Genomic DNA, 27,859 nt, shown 5'->3' on the forward strand with positions numbered 1-27,859 from the left:
GGTTTATAAATCTAGAGTGAAAAGTAAACCTAATGCAAGAATGAGTTTACCTGATATTTTATAAACATGAAAAACATGAAAATATTATATTTCTACCTTTCCCTTTCTCTTTGTTTTCTTTAAGTCATCTTGCCCAAGTTTGTTCTACAGGATTTCTCAGAATTTGAACAAGTATTGATAGAAGCAAATATTTTTGTTTCTTGAACAATTGTGAAAATATTTGTGAGCCCACTGAGCCTGCTTCTGCTGTTCTCTTTCAGTGCACTGTGAGGCCAGTGAATGGAGTCCTTGGAGTCCATGCATGAAGAAAGGAAAAACATGTGGTTTCAAAAGAGGGACTGAAACACGGGTCCGAGAAATAACACAGCATCCGTCAGCAAAGGGTAACCTGTGTCCCCCCACCAGTGAGACAAGAAAGTGTACAGTGCAAAGAAAGAAGTGTCAGAAGGGAGAACGAGGTACAATCATACTAGCAAAATGTGCTTATTTGAATTCTCACAATTTGATGCAAATTATTTCACTTATTTCTTAGGAAACATTTAATACTATTGCTTGTATCTAAAATCCTGAAAGTTATACCAACCAAACTGTATGTTGGCTGTAAATCACAGAATATAGATGTGCAGGGTTTTTTTTTTTTTAACATCTTAATTTTATTTATTTTTTTCGTGTTCCAAGATTCATTGTTTATGCACCACACCCAGTGCTCCATGCAATATGTGCCCTCCTTAATACCAACCACCAGGCTCATCCACCTACCCCATCTCCCTCCCCTCCATAACCCTCAGTTTGTTTCTCAGAATCCACAGTCTCTCATCTTTCATCTCCCCCTCCGATTTACCCCAATTCACTTTTCCTTTCCTTCTCCTAATGTCCTCCATGTTATTTCTTATGCTCCACAAGTGAAACCATATGATAATTGACTTTCTCTGCTTGACTTATTTCACTCAGCATAATCTCCTCCAGTCCCATCCATGTTGATACAAAACCTTGATCCCCAAACCAGGCAAAGACCCCATCAAAAAAGAGAATTTCAGACCAATATCCCTGATGAATACGGATGCCAAGATTCTTTACAACATCCTAGCTAATAGGATCCAAAAGTACATTAAAAAGATTATCCACCATTACCAGGTGGGATTTATCCCTGGGATGCAAGCGTGGTACAACATTTGCAAGTCAATCAACGTGATAGAACAAATCAATAAAAGAAGAGAGAAGAACCACATGGTCCTGTCAATTGATGCAGAAAAAGCATTTGACAAAATACAGCATCCGTTCCTGATTAAAACTCAAATTATAAGGATAGAGGGAACATTCCTCAACTCCATAAAATCTATCTATGAAAAACCCACAGCAAATATTCTCAATAGGGAAAAACTGACAGCCTTCCCATTGAGATCAGGAACACGACAAGGATGTCCATTTTTGCCACTCTTGTTCAACATAGACTAGCAGTCCTAGCAACAGCAATCAGACAACAAAAAGAAATAAAAGGTATTCAGATAGGCAAAGAGGAAGTCAGACTCTCTTCTCAGATGACACGATACTTATATGGAAAACCCAAAAGACTCCACCCCCAAACTACTAGAACTCATACAGCCATTCAGTAATGTGACAGGATACAAAATGAGTGCGCAGAAATCAGTTGCTTTCTTATACACTAGCAATGAAAATATGGAAAGGAAAATTAAAGAATCAATTCCATTTACTATAGATGTGCAGTTTTTAAAAATTGAGTCTGATATCAAAACTATAAACTGCTATAGATGTGTGTTAATTTGATCTTGATGGAAAAATGGTGCATTATAGATTTTAGGCCTATATTTGTCTTTTGAGTCATTATCTTTCTTATCCTTTCCAGTACCTAAAAAACTTTTGAGAAGCCTCATAAACATGAGATCTCATACCATGTGGTATAAGATCATAGTGAAGCGACACCAGCCCTAAGCTTATTTTTTTTTCACTGCCTACAAATCAAAGTAGTACAATTAGGTTGTAAGCTTTTGTAGCTAAAGCTATTTTAAGGGTTACATAGCATTTTTAAAAATATTTAAATGGATATGTGTTTCTACAGTATTTTTTTGAAGATGTTACTTATTTATTTGAGAGAGAGAGAGAGAGTGGGAGGGAGAAGGGGAGAGAATCTGAAGCAGACTCTCTGCTGAGCACAGAGCCCAGTGCAGGGCTTGATCCCATGACCACAAGATCATGACCTGAGCTGGAGCCAAGAGTCAGACGCTTACCTGACTGAGCCACCCAGGCTCCCCAATACATGTTTCTAATGCTGATTTCACATTAGAAGTAAATCATTAAGGCTATATTTTATACATATAATTCAAGCATTAATGACATTTGGTCCCCAGATTATTTTACTTTTACACTAACTTTATAAACCAGATTATAGAGCCTATTAGATTCATAATAAATAACTCTGTTAGAGGGGCACCTGGGTGGCTCAGTTGATTAAGCATCTGCCTTCAGCTTAGGTCATAATCCTGGCGTCCTGGGATGGAGCCCCATGTTGAGTTCCCTGCTCAGCAGGAAGCCGCCTCCTCCCTCTCCCTCCGCCGCTGCCCCTGCTTGTGCTCTCTGTCTCAAATAAATAAATAAAATATTAAAAAATAATAACTCCGTGTTAGAGCTTGTTCTGAAGTCTTATGATTGCCAAGAAATATACCATTTAATATGGTGTTTTAGAGTAATTAAGTTTCCATTTAGGAGACCTGCAATTGTTGTCCTTTAAAATATAATTTTCCATCTTTCTCACTCATGTCCTCTACTCCACTGCCTACAAAGAAAGTTATGTAGCTTTATGTACCTATTGGCAGTTCTGTTGAGCCAATAAATGATCCTCTCAATGAATTGCAGCTTGAAAGGAGTTTGGGTGCCTCTGTAGTTGAACTTCCTGTGCTTTATTTAATTCATTCGTTCATTCAGCATGGTTTTATTGAATTTTTACTTTGTGGCCACACACAGTGCTAAGTCTTGGGGATTCACAACTGAATAGGGTACTACCCCTATCCTGAAGGTATAATTAGGATCCAGTAGAAGGTTGAGATATTTATATAGATAATCACAATATCATATAGGAATGGAAGATTATAGATACTTGAACAAAATTTAGTGGGAACAGAGAGGAGAGTGTGCAAACATGAACATGGATCGTTTAAGAAAGAATGTGGATCACTGGTACTTTGCAAAATGTCTTTCACTATACCAGAAGAATTGGCCATTATCAGAATGTATCCAGCCTGCTGTTGCTATTAGTAATCAAGTAGTTAATGTGATAAAATTTTTGAAGACATGGATGATTTTAAAGGAAACTTTAAGCTTTCGCAAATTTGTAAGAGGTTTTCATTAAAATTAGGTTTAAGGAATGAAAATTGGCTAGTGAAAAAGGTCTTTCTGGCATGTGTTACCAATTAATTTAAAACATCTTCAATTTTAAAAGTTGGATTTGAAAATCAAATATTTCATCACTCAACTTGTTGGTAAACTCCCATAGCCGTACATTTACTTATGTTTGCTACATTTTCTTGAAATTTAATGACTTACAGGTGGTCCTTGCTCATGTTATTCTTTCACAAAGATTCTACATTACTAATCAGTATTCAGCATACTTGACTTTTAAAATATAAGTGAAGAAAACCTTATCCAATAGAAAAATTAAATTATGATACTAGTATTTCATTTGAGAATGTGGTCTTCTAGTATATTTTGCTAGGACTTGACTTAAGTATTAACGTTGAAAATGTCAGTTTTTAAAACTAGCTATAGATAAGATAAATAATGCCACAAGAAGTTTAAAATAATAACCTGTGACATAAACTTGGCTTAAAAGTTTCTTCTGGTGTTTTTTCCTCCTCTCTGAGTAGGATATAGTGACATTTACATTTACTAAAAGAACTTCATCCAACTGGAAAAATTTAGGTAGATCACATTTATAATTCCAGATTTAGTTCCACTTTTATTTAATCTTTATTCATCTTTGTATATGTCTCAAAAAGTTTTTCTCAAGTGGCCCAGAAATTTAACATAGGAAGGAAACCACTTCTCCCTTCATTTCCTACTTCCCTAACTTAATATTTTTCTTAACTTCTCTTGATGATAACTTACCAGACATGCTATCTGAACACAAAGAAACCAAATAGAAAAATAATAATGAACTCTGGACAGGCCACTATATCAAACATCATATCAAAATAATAATGCTACCTGGAGTCTTCTCATTTAGATTGTGAGATATGTATCATAAATATTCATGGAGATATATCATGATAAATACAATAAAGTGATAAAAGCTTGATTTCTCCTACCGCTGGAATAGCCATTACACAAGTGGTTCCTAAATGCTTATAGACTTATAAAATAAGATCTTTCAGGCTCATGGTTTCAGCATTTCTAGAAGAATAAGCTAAAAGATTGGGTTTTTAAAATAAAATTTAGCCTGAAAATCTTGAATTTAAACTTAAGTATATCATCCCTGTCTAAGAGGCTCACAAAAGACAGAGGTAGATAACTCATATTTGGAAAAGGTATGGCGCATGTGTTCAGGATTTTTTTTCTGCTATGTTGTAATTGCCAAAGGCAAGGTCTCCAGGGAAGAATGATAAGATCCAGAAACGACTTTCCAAAATGTACACAAAGAAGCTGAATTGATGGAAGTAGTTTTTAGTAACAGAATGAGTTCTTCAAGTCGTGAGATGTATTTTAATAAATATGTTGAAAAAATTGGTTGCAAAATCTTATAAACATGCACTTTTCTTTACTAACATCTTTCTCATGTTTAGAATAGAGTAAATGAATACGAGGTTATAAATGTAATTTTTGTAGCCCCCTGCATTTTTATTTGATGTACTATTTGTTTGCATATTTTACAATTTTTTCCCTTACCTTTTAATCAGTCTTAATTGCTCCCTCAATTACCAGTTTTAATAAGAAATTAGTACTATTGCAGTATTTTCTAACTTGAGCCTATGTTAGTAGAACTATAAATCTGAGATGTCCAACATATAGCATATATTTTAAGAGAGTATAAAGGCTAACATATGGAGTAGTCTCACATGGGCATTAAAGCAGAATATTGAAATGGAAGTAAACAAGGAGAAAAATTCATGTTCAGCAGTTTTCAACTTATATTTATTGACTCTTTTGATATACTGGACATCACCATCTTATAAAAGGGGTGTGAAACAGGACAAGGGAATATATACGTGCCTGTATTTGATGCAAAAGTTTGATACTATATGTGTAGAGATACAGGGGGTCAGAGGAAGGAAAACCACTGAATATGTTTCTCATTCATTTGTACATTTCTTTAACTAGAGAGAATTTCTTGTGGCTATTGGGTTTTGAGGAAATTCACAAAGAATGAAAGAAATGATGTTCTTTAGCTAATTGTGTGAAGAACATACTAATTAATTACATGTAGTGCATGATCTTGGGATAGAAAGGAGAAAGCAGAACAGAGTCATGGAAAAAATGGGGCAGGGTCTACTTTCTTGATTCAAGAAGAAATAGCATCCCTCCAAGCAGAAAGAGAAAAGGATCCATTAGAATATAAATGCCGCATACCTCAGAGATACTGAGGGTTTGGTTCCAGACCTCCATAACACAGCAAATATTGCAAGAAAATGAGTCAAATTAATTTTTTGGTTTCCCAGGACATATGAAAGTTATGGTTACACTATACTGTAGACTACTAAGTGTGCAACAGCATTATGTCTGAAAAAAATAATGTACATATCTTAATTTTAAAATACTTCATTGCTAAAAAATGCTGGCCATCATCATGAGCTAGTTCTTATCTTTTTGCTGGTGGAGGGTCTTGCCTCAATGTTGATGGGCTGCTGACTGAGTAGGGCAGTAGTTGCTGATGGCTGGGACAGTTGTGGCAATTTCTTAAACCAAGACACAAATGAAGTTTGCCACATTGATCAGCTCTTCCTTCCACAAATGATTTCTCTAAAGTTTGCAATGCTCTTTGATAGCAGTCTACCCACATTAGAATTCCTTCAACACTGGAGTCAGTCCTCTCAAACTCTGCTGCTGTTTTATCAACTACGTTTATACACTAACCCAAATCCTTTGCTGTCATGTCAACAGTCTTCAGACACCTTCACCAGAAGTAGATTCCATCTCAAAACACCACTTTCTTGGACCATCCATTTGAAGCAACTCGTCCGTTCAAGTCCGATCATGGGATTGCAGCAATTCAGTCACATTTTCAGGTTTCATTTCTCATCTCTAGCTCTGAAAGCCCTGTGCCATCATCCTGCAGTGTAAGGCCGTTTGGTCTGCATTGCAAGTCTGTTTTCTGTGTAGTCACCTTCCTTGATGATCTTCACTAGACCTTCTGGAGAACTTGGTGCAGCTTCTGCGTCCGCACTTGCTGCTTCATCTTGCCCTTTTCTGTCACAGAGACGGCAGCTTTCCCTAAACCACTGAACCAACCTCTGCTAGCTTCAAACTCTTCCTCGGCACCTTCCCCACCTCTCTCACCCTTCACAGAACTGAGTAAAGTTGGGGCCTCGCTCTACATTAGGCTTTGGCTTAAGGGAATGTTCTGGCGGATTTGGGTTTTCTGTCCAGACCAATAAAACTTTGTATTGGCAATAAAGACTGTTTTGCTTTCTTATTATTCATTTGTTCAGTGGAGTAGTACTTTCAGTGTCCTTCAAGAACTTTTCCTTTGCATTCACAACTTAGCTACCTGGCACGAGAAGCCTGGCTTTCAGTGTATCGTGGCTTTCAAAATGCTTTCCTCACTCAGCTTAATCATATCTGGGTTTTGATTTAAAGCGAGAGATGTGTGACTCTTCCTTTCACCTGAATGCTTAGAGGCCATTGTAGGGCTATTAACTGGCCCGATTTCAATACTGTTGTATCTCGGGGTATAAGGAGGCCCAAGAAGAGAGAGAAAGATGGGGGAACAACCAGTCAGTGGAGCAGTGAGAATACATACATTTATCCATCAAGTTCACCATCTTGTGTGGGTGCCCCAAAACAATTACAATAGTAACCTCAAAGGTCACTCACCACAAATCACCATAAAAAAACACAACAATAATGAAAAAAATTTGAAATATCACAGGGATAAATAGGATACAGAGGCACAAAGTGAATAAATGTTTTTGGGAAAATGGTGCTAGTAGACTTGCTGGATGCGGGGTTGGCACAAACCTTTAATTTGTAAAAAGCAAAAACAAAAACACAGTATTTGTGAAGACAATTAAGAAAAGTGCAATAAAGCGAGGTTTGCTTGTAAATAAAATGTCCAGAAATATTTCTAGGGAAGAGATAAATGTGGAAATTACTGTATTATTGGAATATATTATAGGTCACATTATGTGCTTTCCCCAAATTAAAGGCAAAGTTGTAAAATTTATCTTGGTTTCACATAAGGTAAAAAGTTATATGTTAATTAATAATCACTATTAATCGTTTTCTCAAAAACTGGTATTTGAGAAATAGCACTCTATTTAAAATTACAGCATTATCAGTTTTTAAAAAATCAAGCAACTAAAAAATGATGAGTCTGCTTTGTTCCTAGGCTTGTTTCTCCTTTAGTTTACTTCTTAAAATCTTTATAACAACTCTTCCAGTAAAGGATCATCCAGTTTTCTACAGGAAGGATTTCTATTAGATATTCATTCAAATTCAAAACAAGACATTTAGCAAAGATTCCCAGAACAGTTCATCAGAATCCAGAGAGATGGATTCATTAGCTCAAATTTGTCGTATGCCAGTTGGCTAGATGTCCTCTCCCCACCTTCACTTCATGGAGGAAGACCAGCTGGCCTCCAGACACTCATCCTGTGTGAGCCCTGGAGGATGTGAACTTTCTGCCCCTTCCCTGCACCCAATTAATAGACTAGCCCTTTGAGATAGGTTAAAGAAAATTTGAGAAAATACAGAACAGAAATAATAATGGCATTAGAGATGGTTGTTCTCCACTAGGTGTGATTTTGTTCCCCAGGGGACATTTTTGAATATCACAACTTGGGGGAGGGAAATACTACAGGCATCTAGGTAGGGGAGGGGTGCTGCTGAATACACGACCTTGCACAGGGCAGTGGCAGACAATAAAAACTATCTGCTAATAATGCAAGAAGAACTCAACAGTATCTCTCTGTTATCCCTTTTGGGACCTACCCAGCCCCTACTGAAATGGATTGTTTGTTCAAATTCTGGGGCGGACCAGTTGCCACCAATGAAAACACTCGAGAGGTATGAATCCTTGGTAAGGACCAGATGGTGGAACAGAGGGGGAAATTTTCCTCCCCAATATAAAGGGAATAATCAACTTTATCAAAAATTAATATTGCTTAATTTAAAATATTGCAGTGCAGAAATTTTCAGGTATATTTAAAACTTCCAAGAAAAGTAGTCCATTGCAGTAAATAACATCCTTCACTCTCAGAGAGATGTTTATTAGTATAAATGTATATACCTCCTCTTAAAAGCTAAGGCAAATTTTTCATTTAATGTCATCAATGGAGAAGCCTGGGAGTTGTTTAACCATGATTTTCCAATCTTTTCACCTAAACTAAATATGTGGCTATAGCCATCTCTTGCTTTAAGCCCTCTCCTATCTATCAGGTTGAACTATATGAAACTGCCACTTTCCTAGGTCATAAATGCGGCCAAATATTAGCAGTTTCATATGGTTCAACCTAATACTTCAAAATTTTATCTCTCTAAAGAATCAGACCTAGAGTGTCGTTGTTACTGATTGGGAAGATTACAGTCTGTATATACCTCAACCTAATTCGGAGATTAGGCTTTTAAAAATAGTACAGGTGTACTACCGTTTTTGGAAGTGGTAAGCACTGCTGTTCATCTCTCAAGACTCCCATAAATGCACAGTTCATCTTCAGATTCTTTCAGTCATGGTCATTCATGGCCTCTTCCCTTCATTTATTTGATTATGTTTTCTTCTCCTTAGCTCTATTACTTAACTTTTATTCCGTCTTCTTTCCCACCGACTCCCATTGAACCCTTGAAGCATCAGATCAGTTTGAAAACTCAGTGGATAAGTGTCTGAATTGGTTATCCATCCAGATAAAAGACGGTTACAGCTGCTGTTACAGGCCCCAACCTCTTTCACTGTTTCTTCTGACATTGACATTACAATGGCAGGATCTTTGTGAGGATCCTCTGCTGCCCAGGTACGTGGTTTGAAGACCATGCCACGATCCCCTGTATGCACAGTTTACTCCCTTCTGTAATTAATGCAGCAGAAAGATCACAGCCAGCACCTAGCTAGAGGTTGGAAAAAAAAATGAAATGACAGTTACTAGGTTTCATGCCTCTAACACTTTTTGTAATCCCATCGTATGTTCTTAAACTTCTCAGTGTTAAAGAAAAATCTCTGCAGAAAATGAGACCTTTTAGTTCATGCCTTGCAATCCTAGGCACTGTACCATCTTTATTCAGCCAGAAATTATGAACTCTTTATAATGCCAAGTTTATATCACTCCATTTTTGTAGGCTGTCTAAGATGTTTGAGACATTATTCATGATGGTCAAATTCATGTGGACATATTTATGGGGGAAATAGTTAAGTGGTAGCATTATCTGTGTAGTCCCTTCCTTGCTATGGTGATAGCATCATTTTTAGGCTTCTCTGCTGTGTTGGTGTGTACCTCAGCGATCACTGTTCTAAAGAAGTCTTTGTAATAAGTTATCCTTGCAAATGTCTGTATTTTTTGAGATGTTTATAAGTAACAAATGCTTTTTAACCCATTGGTACATGTAACATAGCACGTACTGGTCAGTTTATTGAATTGAGTAGTAACTGTACTATACAAAGCACTCCTCAGTCCCTAAGCAAGCAATGGTCTTGCCATTGTTTAGGTCCTGTGCACAAGGGTGAAGTTGTTTCAGTTAGCTTTTGCTACATAACAAATTAACCCCAAAATATAGAAGCTTAAAACAACAGCTGTCTCTTTAAAAATAAATGCGAGTGGGCAATTGGGGCTGAGATCTACTGCGCAGCTCATGGCTGGTCAGGGGACTGAGGAACTTGTGCTAGGTCTCTATCATCAGGAAGGTGGCGAGGAGGTCAACAGGGTTCCAAGAAGGAGAATAGAAGGAGTTGCTTTTGAAGCTAGGCTCGGGAGTGGCACAGTTCCACTTTCACTACATTCTTTTAACCTATGCAAGTCATAAGGCCATCCCTGATACAAGAGTTGGAGAAACAGAGTTCACCTTTTGGTGGGAGATGCTGCAGAGTTACTTGGCAAGGTGGTATGCCTACACAGGGGTGTTTGGAGAGCGTCAACCATTTTTGCCATTTACCACAAGGTTTTTCTTTTGTTTGCAGTTAGGTGAGTGTGATTGTTCATACATCCAATTTTTATTTTTATTTTTTACTATCTAATGTACTGTCTCTTCCCTTGTAAAAACACACTCAGTGGTTTCTGCATCTACAATATTCCCATTGTACTTTCCAATTTGTAATGGGAAGAATAGGAAGAATAAATGAAAGTCCAGGCCAAAGTACCTCCATACACTCAACAGATCATTGACTAAAGCACCTAGCACCAAGCTAGGCTGAGGATACAGCAGTAAGCAAGAAAGGCAAAAGCCCCTCCCATCACGGATCTCTTATCCTAGATGCCGGCATCATAATAAGTCATTTCACAAGGTGGTTATGGCCAATGATCAGCCCACTTGTAGCATTTAACTGCGTTGAGTTTTCATCTTCAAGCTTTGCCCCATCAGTAGCTGCAGTCTTAATTGGAGTTTGCTGAAACAGTCACAGAGACATTCGTTTATGCTAGCAAAAATGAAATATCTCTGCCTACTTTTGGTGTGGTCTCAAGGCAAATATATGTCTTTCTTCCGTGACCACCATACTGATGTGCTAATACGTGTTTGTAAGATGGCTTAGTAGGGTTAAAGGTACAACTTGTGGCTGTGGAACAGAGCTGAGTTAACAGGCCCTTTGGAGAAATGACCCCAAGACCTTGGCTTCCTTTGCAGCCTGTTCTAGCCAAAGGAGATCCCTGCCAGTTATGGAGGGTTCCCTAGAGAGAGAACTCAGAAAGCATCAGCATAAATTTAAATTCTGGACCCCCCCGGAGCATAGTTTCCAAAAGAGCTTTCTTGTCCTTTGCTAATTACAAAGTAAATATTTCTCCAGCAAAAAGACACTTCTCCTTTCATGCTTCTGTCCTCCCACCTCCGTAATACAGACACTCCTTGAAACTGCTGTTGTTGCTGAAACCTCTTTGGCAGAGAAGACATCCGACATTTGAAGGCACAAAAGAATTATTCTTTCTGTAGATCATTATCTTGTCCTTTTTTTTTATCTACTCCAGCAACTTCTTCATGGAAGCATTACAGAATAACTTTGTAGATTGTTGTAGCCTTGTAGAAAGGACTCAGGCCTCCCAAGGGGTGCGATCAGGCAAATATGTCCAGATTACAATTAAATTCTGTGACATCACTGAAACAGAAACATTCTCAAACTTGTTTACTTTAGAACCATATCATGTTTAGCATCATGAATGGAAATGCACCCCTCAAATAGTTTGATCTTTACATTGCTGTCAAATCAGACCCCAAATAGCACAAGGTTTAATTTTTAATGCTGAACAAATCCAAGCCTGAAGTTTCTAGCACAGTGCCTGGCACCAGTGGGCTGTTATTATTAACATGTACAAAATGGCTGTAAATGGCAGAGTCATTGAAACATCTTAATCCTCTATGTTTCTGCTCCCTTCCGTGTATATCTCTCTTTCCATTTAATCTTCAGTGTCTTTTGTTTTTTGTGTAAAGTACCCTATTTCTCATATCCTACATTGAAAATGTTTTTCTATGTTTTTTCTTTCAGTTTCTTCAAAAACGTTATTTGCTAATATAGGAATTATTTCTCTAACAGAAAAACAATATATCAGTATATATCCCCCATTGATAAATCCTTTTCACAAAGCTCACTGTTATCCCATCTGTATTCATCAGGACATTTTAGTTAAAAATGACAGATTTCAAATTAAGCAAAAAGAAACATTATTGGCTTTAGGCACAGTTTGCTCTAAGTGCTCAAACAATATCATTTGGGTCTGTCTCATCATTTCAACTCATCCTGCTTCTGTTTCCCTCTGCTTATTGGCCTTTCTCTCCTCTGCTGCAACACTTTTCTCCACTCAGAGGGAAAGCTGGCTCTGGGCAGTCCTAATTCTATATCCACATTGCTCTCAGTCCAAAAGCATAATGTGTTCTCCCTTTTGGTGTTTATTCATGCATTCTCATTAAGGGACTCAAGTTGACCCTGCTTGGGTCACATATCCCATCCTTGTGAACCATCACTGGCAAGGGAACTGGAGTCCTGTGATTGGTCTGCCTGAGCTGCGTGACCATCCTTGAAATCAAGGGACACGTGGGCCATTTTGAGTGATGGTTCTACCTAGAAATAAGGATGCTAGGCTGACAAAACAGATACAAATTACCTCCTTCCAAAAAAAAATTCAAAATTTTAAAAATTGAGTTTATACTCTTGTATAGGGTAATCCCTGCCCAATATTATTCATGGAGGGGGGTAGGGGGAGAATTTAAGTGAAGAAGAGTAAGTTCTCCCTTTATTTTAGTTTTCTTCCTCTATTTTAGACTAGAGAAGCATGATCAGCATAATGCTAACAATATTTTAATTTAACTAATTTTTTTTCTGATTTCTCTGGTTTTCTGGAAACCATTTCTCCAGTTTTATGTGAGTAAAGTGGCTCTGAAATGAATAGAAAATGAACCCACAACTCGTATGAGTGGTTCCTGGTATTGATTTATGCAAGCTCAAGTAAAGATGTGTCCATTTCCATTTCTAGTTGCTGAGTGCTCTGTGTGAAATGTACCAGTGTGGGTAATGACCTTTTGCTTGATTATGGACCAGGTCACTGGAACTTTAAAATTAGCTCAAACCTAATTACTGAACTCTTGTGTTTATACTGTGTGTATACCACACGGTCATAACTCCAGCCTCTGTGAGCCCAGACTGCCATGATGCCTTGTAAATGGTTGTTTTGTTTATTTGTTGTTTCTGCTGGAGAAGCCTGCTTTTCTTATTTTTGAAAAGGATAAGATTTAGGAAAGAGTTTCTGAATAGAGTCCAGTTACATTTTATATCTCCATGCAAAACATGTACACTTTTAAATAAGATATTCTTTTACTTTTGCATTACATGACATTTAATGTCTATAGACATAATGCTACTTATTTTTCACTGATATTTTGAATTATATCACATTTTAGGCAAGAGATTATTGACATACTAAACCCACACTTGGGAAACATGAATAATTGCAAATAATTCCAAAAATAAGACATAAAATATATGCATACTTAGAATCAATAGTTAATATCTAATTAATTGCAACCTTATTATCCTAATTTATAGAAATAATAACCTAGTTTTCCATAATTAGTAGAATGCTAATTGGATAGCCAATTGTTTTATGAAATATGTATATATGATAGTGAAATATCTTTTTTATCACTCAGAATAATACATATTGTAAACATCTGATACTATGCATGTTATCTCCAACCAACACCAAAATCATAAAGGGATTTGTTTTCTTTCAAATCTTGTTTGCTTCAATAGCTAAAACATAGCTTACTAAAGGATTTCATGGGCAGACCTTTGGTGGATTCACACTTGTCCAGTTTGTCAAATTTTGTTTTGAATTGTTTAGGAAAGGGGAGTTTTTATATTTGATTTCTCTCCCTCCACCATGTTTGATTCCTTTAGTGCCCCTCCCCCTGCCTTATCATCCTTTCCTCCCCGCAGACTTCCTCAATTTTCCAATTGTTTCTTTTCATGTTCATAGAATTCAGAATATAATATTGAATATTTGCGGTGTCAACTTGGTGGAGTCATCAGGAAGGCAGAACCATCTCGGTTCAACTCTGGACTTGCTGTTTATTTGTGTTTTTATTTTTCACAAAAGCATGGTTTGTTTGTTTTTTTTAATACCAGTAATGGTATACATGCTACATTATGTATACATACAATAATGGCATATATACCAACATACCATAATGGTGTAATAGTAAAATTTGTTGCTGTTTACCCTTACTACTATAATAAGGATCTCTGTAATGTTAATGAACTGATGCACTCACTTTCCATCAAAGGTAAAAGAGGCAGGATACATCCTAGTATTTAAAATACAGGCTCTGAAACCACAGAAATCGTTTTCAAATCTCAGTGGTGTTTTTAACTAACTCTATAATGTTAAGCTAATTATTTAGACTTTGTAGACCCTATTTGCCAGATGAGGAAAATGAGGTTTATAACTAACCATATTGCAAAGTTATAGTGAGGAGTTAGTGAGTGTGTAAAAAATTCTTAGACTTGTATCTGGCACACAGTAAGCACTCAGTAATTGTGAGGCCCAAGATACGATGGAGTTCCAAACCCTGGATGGATAAGTCAAAGGATTTCACATTTTAAATATTAATTTGCTCTACCAGGTTATTTTTCAAAAAGGTTTTAACAGTTCACATTTGTAGTACATCAGAAATACCTATTTTTGTTATCCTTGTCATAAGTGGATGTCATTAGTCCTCCAAACTCTTGCCAGTCTGATGGATTAAAAATGAAATCCTTTGTTTTATTATAGACATTAATTTATTTGGATTTCTGTAGGCACCTATCTGTATGTTTTGCCCATTTTTCTAGTAATTTCTGAGTCAGTTGTAGGAACTCTTTGTATAGTAGAGATACTAACCTTTTGTCAGGTGTATAGCAAATATTTTTCTTACCCTATTATTTATTTGACTGTTTATAGTATGTTTTCTTATATTTTAAATAATTACAACTTTTCCTTCTGGGTTGCTGATGTTTTAAAAACTTGTTAGATACTGTAATCTTAAATGTGTGGGTATTTACTCAATAAACATTTGCTGCGCAGCAGTTGTGTGCGACACATTGCTAGAAACACTAGTGTAATGTGTTAGGGTATACATATGGTGAATCATAAATATACATGTAAGCTCTCTCACCCTTTTTCCCTCATAAACTCACTTTTGCCTCTGGCAATTCATTAACAGATGTGTGTATTAGAACTAGTCTTATTCCCCTTGTTAAGAGCAGTATCATATGAAACAAGAGAATGAGAGAGCCAAAAGACACCTTAGAGATGAATGGTTCATCAGTCCTTTTTTGGCAATAAATGACACCAAGACCTAAAGAGGGTTAGCGGCTTTGCCCAAGTGAAGTCACAAGGCTGGTGATGATAGAAGAGGAATGGGAATCCCAGTACATTGCACTTTTTACTATATCGTGCTGCTTTATCAACACAGTATTTTTCCATAGTATTATTTTGTTACTTTCCATTAACAACTGTGTTGATGTTATTAACCCCATTTGTGGAACTATATAGATATTTAATAATGTATCACTGCACTGACTTTACCTGCTTCTCCTTGTTTGAATCACTTCTTATCAGCACTATTTTTAAACAACCAAAGAAGCCACCTACTTAGTTGCTACAGTGAAAAGAGACTCTCTCTAATGAAATACGTATTTCTCAGTGAGTTTATTCTCATTGCCTGAGGTAACTGAGGACCAAGATATTCTGGAAAGTAGATTTGAACACTGAACTGAGTTGTCCTTGGAAATGTGGTGTGGGAAGTGTCACCAAAAGAGACCAAAGGAAAAAAAAAAATGAGGAGGCTTCTAATAGGTGTCTCATAGGGAGAAAAGTGGCCTTTTTAATGAGCATTTTACTGAGTCTTGTTTTGCTCCTTGTAATAGATTGCAATAGATTGTAATAGATGCTTCCAAAATGAGAAGATTGGATTAGAAAAGTAGTTTTATTTATTTTTTTAAACATTTTATTTATTTATTTGACAGAGGGAGAACACAACAGGGGGAGGGCAGAGGCAGAGGGAGAAGCAGATTCCCTGGCTGAGCAGGGAGCCTAATATGGGACTCAATCCCAGGACCCCAGCATCATGACCTGAGCCAAAGGCAGATGCCCAACTGACTGAGCCACCCAGGTGCCCCAGAAAAGTAGTTTTAAAATGGGGTTTAGTAACAGAACCCTCTGCTTTAATGAAATCTTATGTACATTCCAGTATATAAAATAGATAAAAATACAAGTGCTTGTTGTTAGTGAAGATATGGAGAAATTGGAACCTTCGTGCCCTGTTGGTAAAAATGTAAAATGTTAGAGCCACTATGGAAAACAGTATGGTGGTTCTGCAGAAACTAAGAATAGAATTACTAAATGATCCACCAACTCCACATCTAGGTATACACCCAAAATAATTGAAAGTTGGATCTCAAAGATATATTGGTACACCCGTGTTTAGAGCAGCCTTATTCACAATAGCCAAAAGGTAGAAGCAACCCAAGTGTCCATCAACAGACGAATGGATAAACAAAATGTGATGTATACATACAGAGTATAATATTATTCAGCCTTAAAAAGGAAGAAAATTCTCCAGGGAATGAAAGAATGGTTCAACATCTGCAAATTCATTAATGTGATGTACAGCATTAATGAGATGAGGGATAAAAATCATATGATCATCTTAGTAGATGCAAAAGAAGCATTTGACAAAGTTCGATATCCATTTATGATAAAACCTCTCAACAGAGTGGGTATAGAGCGTATACCTAATTAAGGCCATATATGACAAGCCCACAGCTAAAACTCAAACTCAACAGTGAAAATCTGAAAGCTTTTCCTTTAGGGTCAGGAAAAAGACAAGGATGCCCACTGTTCCCACTTTTATTTATCATAGTATTGGAAGTACTTACCAGAGCAGTTAGGCAGTAAAAAGAAATAAAAGGCACCTAAATTGGAAAGAAAGAGAGAAAGAAAGAAAGAAAGAAAACTGTCACTATTTGTGGATAAGATCATTTTATATATAGAAAATTTTAATGAATACACCAAAAAAACTGCTAGAACTGATAAATGAATTCAAGTAAAGTAGTGGAGTACAAAATCAGTATACAAAATTTGGTTGCATCTCTATACACCAACAATGAACTATCAGAAAAAGAAATTTAAAAATAATCCATTTACAGTTGCATCAAAAAGAATAAAATGCTTAGCAATAAATTTAACCAAGGAGGTCAAAGACTTACACACTGAAAACTAAGTTATTGATGAAAGAAATTGAAGACAGAGAAATGGAAAGATATTTCATGCTCATGGATTGGAAGAATTAATATTGTTAAAATGTCCACATTACCAAAAGCGATCTATAGATTCAGTGCAATCCCTGTAAAAATTCCATTGATGTTTTTCACAAAAATAAACTATTCCTAAAATGTATATGGAACCACAAATGACCCTGACTAGCCAAAACAATCTGGAGAAAGAACGAATATGTAGGGATCAGGCTCCCTGATTGAAAACTTATTACAAAGCTATAGTAATCAAGAGTATGGTATTGGTATTAAAAACAGACACATAGGTCAATGAAACAGAATAGAGAACCCAGAAATAAATCCACACACATATGTGGTCAGTTAATTTATAACAAAGGATGCAAGAATATAGAGTGGGGAGAGGACAGTCTTATCAATTAAATGGTGTTGGGAAAACTGGACAGCCACATGCAAAAGAATGAAATGAGACTACTGTCCTATACCACACACAAAAACTAACTCAAAATAGATTAAAGACTTGAATGTAACACCTGACACCCCTAGAAGAAAATATAGTTGGTAAACTAGCTGAGATCAGTCAGGCCAATAAATTTTTGTATATGACTCCAAAAGCAAAGACAACAAAAGCAAAAATAAACAAATGGGATTACACCAAACTAAAAAATTTCTGCACAGCAATGGAAACCATCAATCTAAAAGGCAATCTACTGAATGGGAGAAAATATTTTCAAATCATATATCTGATAAGGGATTCATATCTAAAATGTGTAAGTATCTCATACAACTCAATGTATAAAAAACTCCTACAGCCCTATTCAAGGGATCTGAATAGACATTCTTCCAAAGAAGATATACAGATAGTCAAGAGGCACATGAAAAGATGCTCAACATCACTATTAGAATGGCTATCAAGATAACAAGAAATAACAAGTATTGGCAAGGATGTGGAGAAAAGGGGACCCTCATGCACTGTTGGTGGGAATGTAAATTGGTATAGCCACTATGAAAAACAGTATAGAGGTCCCTCAAAAAAACTAAAAATAGTACTATCATGATCCAGCAATTCCACTTCTGGGTATTTATCTTAAGAAAATGAAAACACTAACATGAAAAGATATATGCACCCCCATGTTTATTGCAGCATTATTTACAACACACAAACACACATACACACACACATAGTGGAATACTACTCAGCCATAAGAAAAGAATGAAATTGTGTCATTTGCAACAACATGGATGATGGATGGAATGTGAGGGAATTATACTAAGTGAAATAAGTCTGATAGAGAAAGACAAATACCATATGATTTCATTTATATGTGGAATCTAAAAGCAACTAACCAAACCAAACAACAAAAATCATAGATGACAGGTGAAATGGATTAATAGGTACAAAATTCCAGTTATAAAATAAATACATCATGAAGATGTAATGTACAGCATGGTGACTTCATTAATATTTGAGAGCATACTTGAAAGTTGCTAAGAAAGTAAATCCAAGAAGTTCACTTTGTATGGTGACAGATGATAGCTAGGCTTGTTGTGATGATCATTTCACAATGTATATAAATATCAAGTTGTTACGTTGTATACCTGAAACCAATGTATACCTGAAACCAGTTGTAACTCAATTAAAAAGAAATTTAAAGGAAGGAAATCGTCACATTCTACAACATGGATGAACCTTGAGGACCCAGTGCCAAGTGAAATAAGCAAGTCACATATGTATGAGTCTACTTACATGAGGTATCCAGAGTAGTCCGATTCATTGAGACAAGAAGTAGAATGGTAGTTGACAGGGAGCTGGGGTAATGGAGAATGGAGAATTATTATTTAATGGGTTCAGAATTTCAGTTTTTCAAGACAAAAAGATTTCTGGAAATGGGTGGCGGTGATGGTTGCACAAGTGTGAATGTACCTAATGCCACTGATCTATGCACTTAAACATGATTAAGATGGTAAATATTACATTAGTGCATTTTATGGCAATGTAAGATAATTAAAAAATACAGAAGTGCTTGTATTGAAGTAGGACTAACTAACCAATAGCCATGTGCTAGAGTACTCTATAGGAGGTCAGTAACAAGATGGTTTATGAAATCTCTTTTATGTTTTCCAATTAGATTTAGGTAAAATCTGAACTTGACATTGCTATGGACACCTTATTAAGCATAGTATTTATTCTTACGGAAATTGCTCGTCTCTCAGAAGGGAAAAATATGTCAGTGTACCCCCCAGCATACGTCATGCAGAGGTTATGTCACACATCTTAATATATATTATGCTGTAGCTATAAGATGTTGTAGGGTGACAAGATATAAGTAGCTACAAGCACTAGCTCTTTCAGAAAATATGATATATAAAAATAACATGAGGGGCTTTGTATTTGTCTGTTTTTTGGTTTTTCCTCAAATTTGTATTCACTTTTTCTAAGTTATAGAAGTGTAGCTTCCATCTGAAGCAGCAAAACTGTGGAAAAAGAGATATTCCTAATACATAACACTTGAACACATAACCTCTAACTTGTAATAAGTGTATGGCACTGGATCATTTTGGACATCTTTCCTTACTATTGGTCCCACCCAATCCCCTGGCACAGTGTTTTTTTCAGGATTTCTGTCATTTATCTCTCCCTTTTTGATTGCTAAATGCATAATCTAAAATACTAGGTTGCATGTCAGCCTCAACTTGGCTACGAGTTTAGGAGCTTAGGAACACTTTTTATATAAACTCTAAGGAGGTCAACTTTAGAAAAATCTCAGCTGCTGTACTTGGATCCCATGAGCCACTGACCATTTATAATTAATATTAATAAATGGCAGATGACATATGTTTATTGCTTAACTAAAATTGTGTGTGCAATACTGAACTTTTAAAAAATAAGTTAGTTTAAGACCCAAAGGACTTGAATATACATGCGCACATACATATATTTGGAATAATGAAAAGAATAAAACTACCAACATGTGATCCAGAATCCTCTAACTACAAACACACAAGATTTCATAAGAAACATAAAAATATTCTTAGTTCATCAGATTAAGCATTGGTTTGCTATGAAACTCTATTCCTTTACATATAAATGCCTGTTTCACAAACATTTCTCTGGAAAGGATGCTTATGAATCATTAATATGTTCTTAACTATCAATCTCGCTACCCAAAACCAAATCGTTTAACGTGTGGTGCTCTTAAATCAGAAGTTTTTAAAAAAGTAATATCAAAATTCTGAGTTGGCTTAAATCTTTATATTCCATGAAGTCTCTCATTAAATAATGTGACAACTGGAAGAGAATGTATTCACCTCTGGAGGCTAAAGAGGCCACAAGAGTTCAGTTATCTAGTTATGTTATTTGGGAACCTGATAAGATGATTAAAATAGAGATGAGACTTTTAGTTTGAAGAAGAAGTAAAAATGGCTTTCCATAGGAATTACAATGGACCAGAAATCATGTTACAGAAAGGCAAAACACAGGAAAATAATTTGTTTAATTGTAGTCCTTAGTCAAATCCCATAGCCAAATCCATTGACATAGGTTCTTTCCAGTTGGGCTGTACTTAGTAATGATTTGTCTAAACCTCGGCAGTTTTGCATAATTAGCTCATGTAGTCCTTTAAATATTCTAGGCATCTCTGCATTGTTATCAACTCCATTTTTAAAATGAGGAAGTTGAGGATCTGAGTATGAGTAGTTGACTTACAATCACACATAGTAAGTGGAGACATAAGACTCAAACCCAGACCTGATGACAAGTCTAGAGAGAGTTCAAGTTACTGAGGTAAAAACTGTTGATAACTACCTTCAGGGTGTTAGCTTGTAAGTAAAGGAATCAGGATTAGGACATGGATCTTTGGTCTCTTAATCCAACCTGCATTCCATGCTGTCCCTTTCTAACAGTCCTGCCCACATGTTTAAGATGATCATTTATCTCTATCTGTCCGATCTTTTCTAATTATACCCACCACACATGTGGTTGGCATGACCCATTATTTCTTATTATTGTCATTTTGTTGCTAATAAAATTGAGAATGTTCTATTTCTACTACCAAATTTGCTAAGTCTTTCTGTTTTACAAACATTCGGTTGTTCAAAGAACAAGCTTGAACTTGATGAGGAAATTGGCCAATGATTCCCCTTTTGCTTCAAATCACACTAATGTTTTAAAGCCAAATGGCTTTCACAAATTGTCAACATCATACCCAAATGCAGTAAATGGTTATGTGAGCAGCATCATGTTGCCTAAACAAAGACTCTGTCAGTCAATAGTGTCAGTAACATTCAGGCTCTAAGAGCTTTGTGCCATTCACAGGGTTATGTTTAAATATGGATCCTAATAAAGACCCTCATTTGGCTTTTTAAAACGTTATGAATATCAATACCGCATTCAAATACACTAAGAGAGCATTGAAAACATAAAATGAGATTCACTAAAAAATGTATTTCAAAGGTTTAGATTTTTGACTCAATTTACAAAGTATGTATGGTCTCCCAAGTGTTGTGTGAATCAGAGGATATGCCAGACATGGAGCAAAGTTCCCACCCCAGGAGGCTTCCAAGCCTGAAGCAAGATCTAAGTAGATAGAGTTCCAAGACAGAACACGATGTGCATGTTTGAATAAAGTAGATGCGGCATGACTTTGGGTTGTTCCTTGAGAACTCAAGACTATATGGGAAAATCACATGCTGTTCTCACTTGCACTAGACATCTGCTGAAAGCACGTGAGATTACGCTCAGGAAGTGGTGCGAGGTTTTTTTCTAGAATATGGTAACTTAATTTTGGACACTCGTTGTCAATAGAATGAGAGTTTCACGTTTGCATTATAAATGTATAGCATACTCACCCATGCAGGCCAGCAGAGCACAGTAAGCTATTTGTGTGTAAAACGATGGGAGTCCTTATTTTCTCCAGTAGTATTATTAATAGCTATTTATAGCCTTTAGTTTGGGCTGTCAAAGAACAGCCCATTTCTAATGGTGTGTTTGTGATACCTTGCTTTTGCAAAGACTTAAAAATTCAGAGAGGCTTTTAAATATTTCTTAGACATGAAATTGAACTCACAAAATAAGCTTAATGACAATCTAGTCAGAAACACATGGATATGTCTCCTTTAAATTATTATACAGATTTTTGGAATTAAGATGTGGTAAAAACCTACTAGTGGTCTATTAAGCCATCTAAAGCACCAGAAACATAATTAGAGATTTTCAAATTCAAGGATGTCCTAACAGAAGTAAGAACAAATTGGTGGTTGCCATTTTGGCATTGCTTGTGCATTTTTACAAACACTTCATTTAGCCTAGTGTTGGAATAGTGGATATGCTTCCATCAGGAATAGACCAAGAGGTGTGAAGAGGGCAAAAGAAACATGAAATGTTAATAAATGAGAGCAATAGATAAACATATGAAACTGCTTCTATGCTGGATTTTCTTTTGTTGCTGTTGTCCTTATGGAAAGACGTCCTGTGGCTTTTCCGGTTGACTGCACTGCCATCATATTCTCTAGAACCATTAGGATGGAACTAGTCTTCATTTTTCTCAAAGTTTAAATATGTGTGTGCTGCACAGTAATTTAAAATAGTATGTACAGAGTCAGAGAACTGGAAACATAGTCACCAACACATTTCTTAAACAAAGCCCGTTTTATGATCTATTTGTGTTTATTCTCAGGCATACAATGGATTTCCATTTGAAGTACTCAGTAAAATTGTCTTAGGCCAGTTTGCAAGAAAGTCTGATAGAAATAGTGCTTAGATTTATGGAGAAGCTTTCTATCTTCGGGCAGCTTTATCTTGCTCTTTAAACTAGCCACAACATCATATGAGTAAGGAACTGTTAGACTTCTCTCATTTATATTCCTGACTTGAACCACAGATGCATGAAAATTTATTTAATCTTAAAAACTTTTTAGTGCCCATTTCAACATGAAAAGAAGTGATTTCCCCCAGCTTATTGAAAGCAATCGATGCTCACCTCACTGTCTTTATATTCTATAATTTATTTATCCTTTAAAATATACATTTTCCAAGTATTAGACTTATTTATTGATCTGTGGTCATCTATTGATTTGTGGTTTTAGCCCTATATTTGTGTTTCTTATCTTCAACTATTCCCATTTGTTTTGTTTATTTTTCTAGCTTTAAAATAAAAATAGAGATCCTTTATTGAAGGACGTTTATCAAAGTTCCAAAACACATTATTTAGTTGTTTTCTGGGCAAGAGAAGCTATGTATCTTCCTTAATATTAAAAACTCCAGAAATTCAAAGAAGTAGGAGCTTTGCTCATGGGAATAAAAGAATATGTTTGAAAGATATTCAGCTGTGTTACTCTCTTAAATTGCATATGGTTAATCTGTTGCTGCCAATTGGAGCTTGGTTAGATGTTTGCTTCAGTTATCAAATAATACTCTTTTGAGAACACTGATTATTTTTGTTAATGAGTACAAAGTGCTGGAAGACTTTATGCTTTCTGATAATATAAACAACTATTTGGTTAAATATTGAATCGTTTAACAAACCCTTCTTCTCCCTGACAGTACTGCAAAGGTTAACACCACACACATCACAGTCTAGTCCAAATCATAGTCTCCAAATTCATGAACTTAAACTGATTTTTACATCTCCATATTAGTTTCAGTCTGAAAACTACAAAGAATAGATTTAATATCAATTCTGGATATTCTTAAATATCTTAAATATCTAAACACTGTATTCTTTAAGATTGGCTCACCAAATTGGCTAATAATGGTGAGGAAACATTACATTGAATGAGGGTATTGTTAACCATATTCTTTCCGAAATTCATCTTAAATTATTTCCTTATAACTATTGTGTATTTTTCATCAAAAATCTTCACTATTATTTTAAAACACTTATAAAGTACCCATCTGAAGATGATATGCTCTTGGATTCTTCATAATGTTAAACAGATGCAGACATAAAGACAAAAGCAAATTCCAGAGTATTTTTGCAGCCATGAAACCACCATTAAAGAAAAGTTTTGTGACCCCAATGTTACCTTGACATTGTCTTGAGCATTTCATATTTAATTATAGTAGATTACTCACCAATATAATAAATACAGATTTATGAGATACTGTAATGTTCTTAAAACAAATGAAAACCACCCAAGAGGAGCCTTACCAACCCTGAGGTTGTCCAGATTGCATTGGCTAAGATTAAGTGGAAGATCATTCATCTCTAAGGGTCATGCAATTAATCTCAGAGTGGGAGTTAAAGTGATGACTAAGCAGAAAAGGAAGCTGAGGTACAAGCCTGTAAGAAAAAGGCTGGAAGTTCCAGTATCAAGAAATTTGTTTCCTTTTTTGTGAATAGACCTAAAATACTTACTCCTTCCTATCAGCTTCTTTGGGTCCTAAATTTAGGTTAGCTATTTTTCATGACCATTACTGATATGATCAAACACGTGGAAAAAAACAGGCTTTATTTAAAAGAGCACACTGTGTTTTACTGTCGAGGAAGAAAAGAAGGCATTTTATCTCAGGAGTCACCAAAAAGTATTTTAGGATAAATTTATAATAACCCAGGGTTTGGACAATGAGAAAGCTCAAGACACAGTATAAGAAGAAATATTCTGCACCAGGGTTTAAATATTTATTTTAAAATAAAAGTAGAAATTCATCTTAAATTAGCTCAGGTGTCACCTGTTGCAAAATATGAATTCCTTGTAGCTAAATTACTACACTTTTGATAATCCATACAATTCCCAAGGACAGCAGATTTTTATTTTCAGTAAACACTACTTGCCACCCCCCACCAATCCACAACTATTCTCAAACCTTACATTATAAGCCAAAACTTCTTTTGAACGTGGTCTTTCCTTAATGGGAGAAACTTTCTCCAACTGGGGAGAATCCTGACCCAAAATTGGCCTGCCATTGGGGGTTTTATGTGATTGCCATGGCTGTTAGCTCATGAAAAAGTGACTGCTAAGTCGATTGCTCACATCAGTGTTTCCACTGGATATTTTGCTCATTTCTTGGGAATTTAAAAGAATAACAAATAACCAACAAATCATCAAAAACTATAACATGTTACCCAATTCTTGGGACTAAGCCAATGAGACTAGAATCTTAAATATCACAAATGTGAATTCTCAGCCTTCCAGCTACCAAATTGTTCTAAGTGCTCACCAGTGGCAATTCCATATCTCAGCTGTACAGAAAGGGCACATTCATCTCATAGCTGTCAGCTGTGAGGTTCTACCACCTAAACCCAGCTGGCCATTACAGGCGGGAGCCACATATTGGTCTCAAGACCACAGAGTAGTACCCTGTCAAAAAGAGGATGTGGATACAGATATAATCTAGAATTGATTTGAGGTTGACACCAAATGGTCCATGGCAGTAATAAATGCTTGTCCCAAGAACTTGACTCTGTATTCCATTAAAATTAGTGATAAGGTGTGAATATAGTACACAACACACTCTAGGAATGAGTAATAAGAGCAGGTTGAAAAAACTGAAATGATGAAACAAAACCCGAAAGTTTTAGAATTCTAAATTGAAAAGATTTGCATCTACTTTCTCAAAACAAAGAGAGAACAGACTCAAAAGAAGACAAACTTGTTACAGATGTGTTTGTTTTTTCCTCAAAAGTCAATTATTTAATGGCTGTCCAGGAAAAGAAGTCAGAGAGCCAAACAGTGGTCTTTGGGTTTTGTTATTGGGGTTCTGTTGTTGTTTGTTTGTTTCATGGAATAAAATAATAAATTTGATCACAGTAGTATCAGTCTCATAATCTGTGGGATACAGTCCTTTGACTCATTTCTGAAATAACAATGAAGTGTGACATAAAGCTGATATTCATTTAATATTAGTAAATATTTACTTAGCTGCTCTCCCAGGACTGCTCATCCTATGAGAAGATCTTTATGGTTATCTTAAATTCATATCTCAAACTGCTAAATTCTATTACACTATATAGATTTTAAACAATAGATTATATATTACAGTTGACAAATGGAGACACTTTATAGAATTTGTACTGAACAACAACTTTAAGAGTTATAGACAAGGGACGCCTGGGTGGCTCAGTTGGTTAAGCAGCTGCCTTCAGCTCAGGTCATGATCCCAGCGTCCTGGGATCGAGTCCCACATTGGGCTCCTTGCTCGTCAGGGAGCCTGCCTGCTTCTCCCTCTGCCTCTGCCTGCCATTCTGTCTGCCTGTGCTCGCTCGCTCTCCCTCTCTCTCTCTCTGACAAATAAATAAAATCTTTAAAAAAAAAAAAAAAGAGTTACAGACAAGTCTCCCTGATATATACACACAAGCTTCTTAATTACTAACCTCATAACAAAATGTATGCCTTAAAACACTTTTAATTTGAGCCCTATTTTTTCACATAGTCATAAAAATAAAAGATAACTAATATGATTAAACTGGGAGCAACTTAGTTTTAGGTATCCCTTCAAAGATTTCCCTAAAATGATTGAAAGCCTGCTAAATAAAAACATGTTATAAATATGTTTGGTTATAAGTCAGAATTAATAGTGTAGAATATCAGTTTCTTAGGAATTTTCAAAGAAAAATATGCTGGGCTAAGAGTCAACATCCACATGATACAATATTTATTGCTTTCTATTGCATATTATATATAACAAAATGTTATATTACATTTTATATAATTTTCAGCATTTCCAAAGGATGTTTATACTTTGTGAACTTTTATAAATGAAATCAATAAAATATGTGGATAAACAAAATCCATATTGTTCTAGATTTCGACTAGATTTTTTTCACATTATACTTCAAAAGTATGAAAATATTGCTGAGAAAGAAGCATCTGTGTCTTTTCACATATAACTTTTCTTGATTATTTTTTAGGAAGGCAGACTAAACATGCAGTTCTGACATAGTACAGCATCCCATTTTGATTTCTGGGGAGCTCAGAAACCTTCACCAGCTGAAAAAAGTCTCTGAAAAGGGCAAAACTTTCTGACCTCAGGAGTTTCTGATAGGAAGAACTGAAGCAGCAAACACCAAGAGTACAGAAAACATTGGAATAAATTCCCCAAAGTTCTGTAACCACATTGGTGTGGGTGCACGGAGGAAGGCATAATTTCATTCTCAAAGAATCTCCCTGTTTTCACATTCTTTCATTTCTGTTAAATCTGACCCTGCAGATGATACAGTCCAGATGAATTTCTGCTTAATAGGAACTCTTGTTCACAAATTGACACTGAAAATGCATTCCCTTTATATGTACAAAATAAAATGGTAAGGACCCATCTTGTTTCACAATTTCGTTTGCAATTTATCAGATAGTTTTTAGGAAAAGTACACTTTTGGTTCTCATATGGGTTGGATAAAGAGAGGAGGTACGAATTTTAAAAAAGTTACTGTTTCTTTTTGACACTTGGCTGCCTTTGACTAATTTATTATTTTCTATCTATTATCAATAAATTCAATTTCTCCAAATCTCCTAGATTAGAGTTTCCAGAAAGGAATTTAAGGTACTTGTGCTTTCTAATGGTCTGTGTAGACAAGTTAGGTGCTGTTCATAACCAAGACGATCCATTCAGGTGACCTAGAGCATTTGAATAGTAGCCCAGCAGTCTTTAAAAATGTCTTTGGCATATATTTATGAACTAAATATGAGAAAACCATTACAAAGTTTGGGCCTGTATTAGTTTTCTCTTGCTGCCATAAGTTACCAAATATTTAGAGTCTTAAACAGCATAAGTGTATCATCTTACAGTTCCATAGG

The 27,859-nt window shown here is 35.8% G+C and overlaps 1 protein-coding gene across 1 annotated transcript in view; it reads left to right on the top strand.

Moving 5' to 3' along the window:
• The window catches only part of RSPO3 (R-spondin 3), an 88,302-nt gene that overhangs the window by 41,905 nt on the left and 18,538 nt on the right, over positions 1-27,859 (top strand). The window contains exon 4 of the mRNA XM_032862481.1: positions 261-458. Coding sequence (XP_032718372.1) covers positions 261-458 — 198 coding nt within the window. The remainder of the gene's footprint in view (positions 1-260; positions 459-27,859) is intronic.

The sequence above is a fragment of the Lontra canadensis genome, unplaced genomic scaffold (assembly GCF_010015895.1).
Source record: "Lontra canadensis isolate GAN:19392208 unplaced genomic scaffold, GSC_riverotter_1.0 scaffold23, whole genome shotgun sequence".
Lineage (NCBI taxonomy): Eukaryota > Metazoa > Chordata > Mammalia > Carnivora > Mustelidae > Lontra > Lontra canadensis.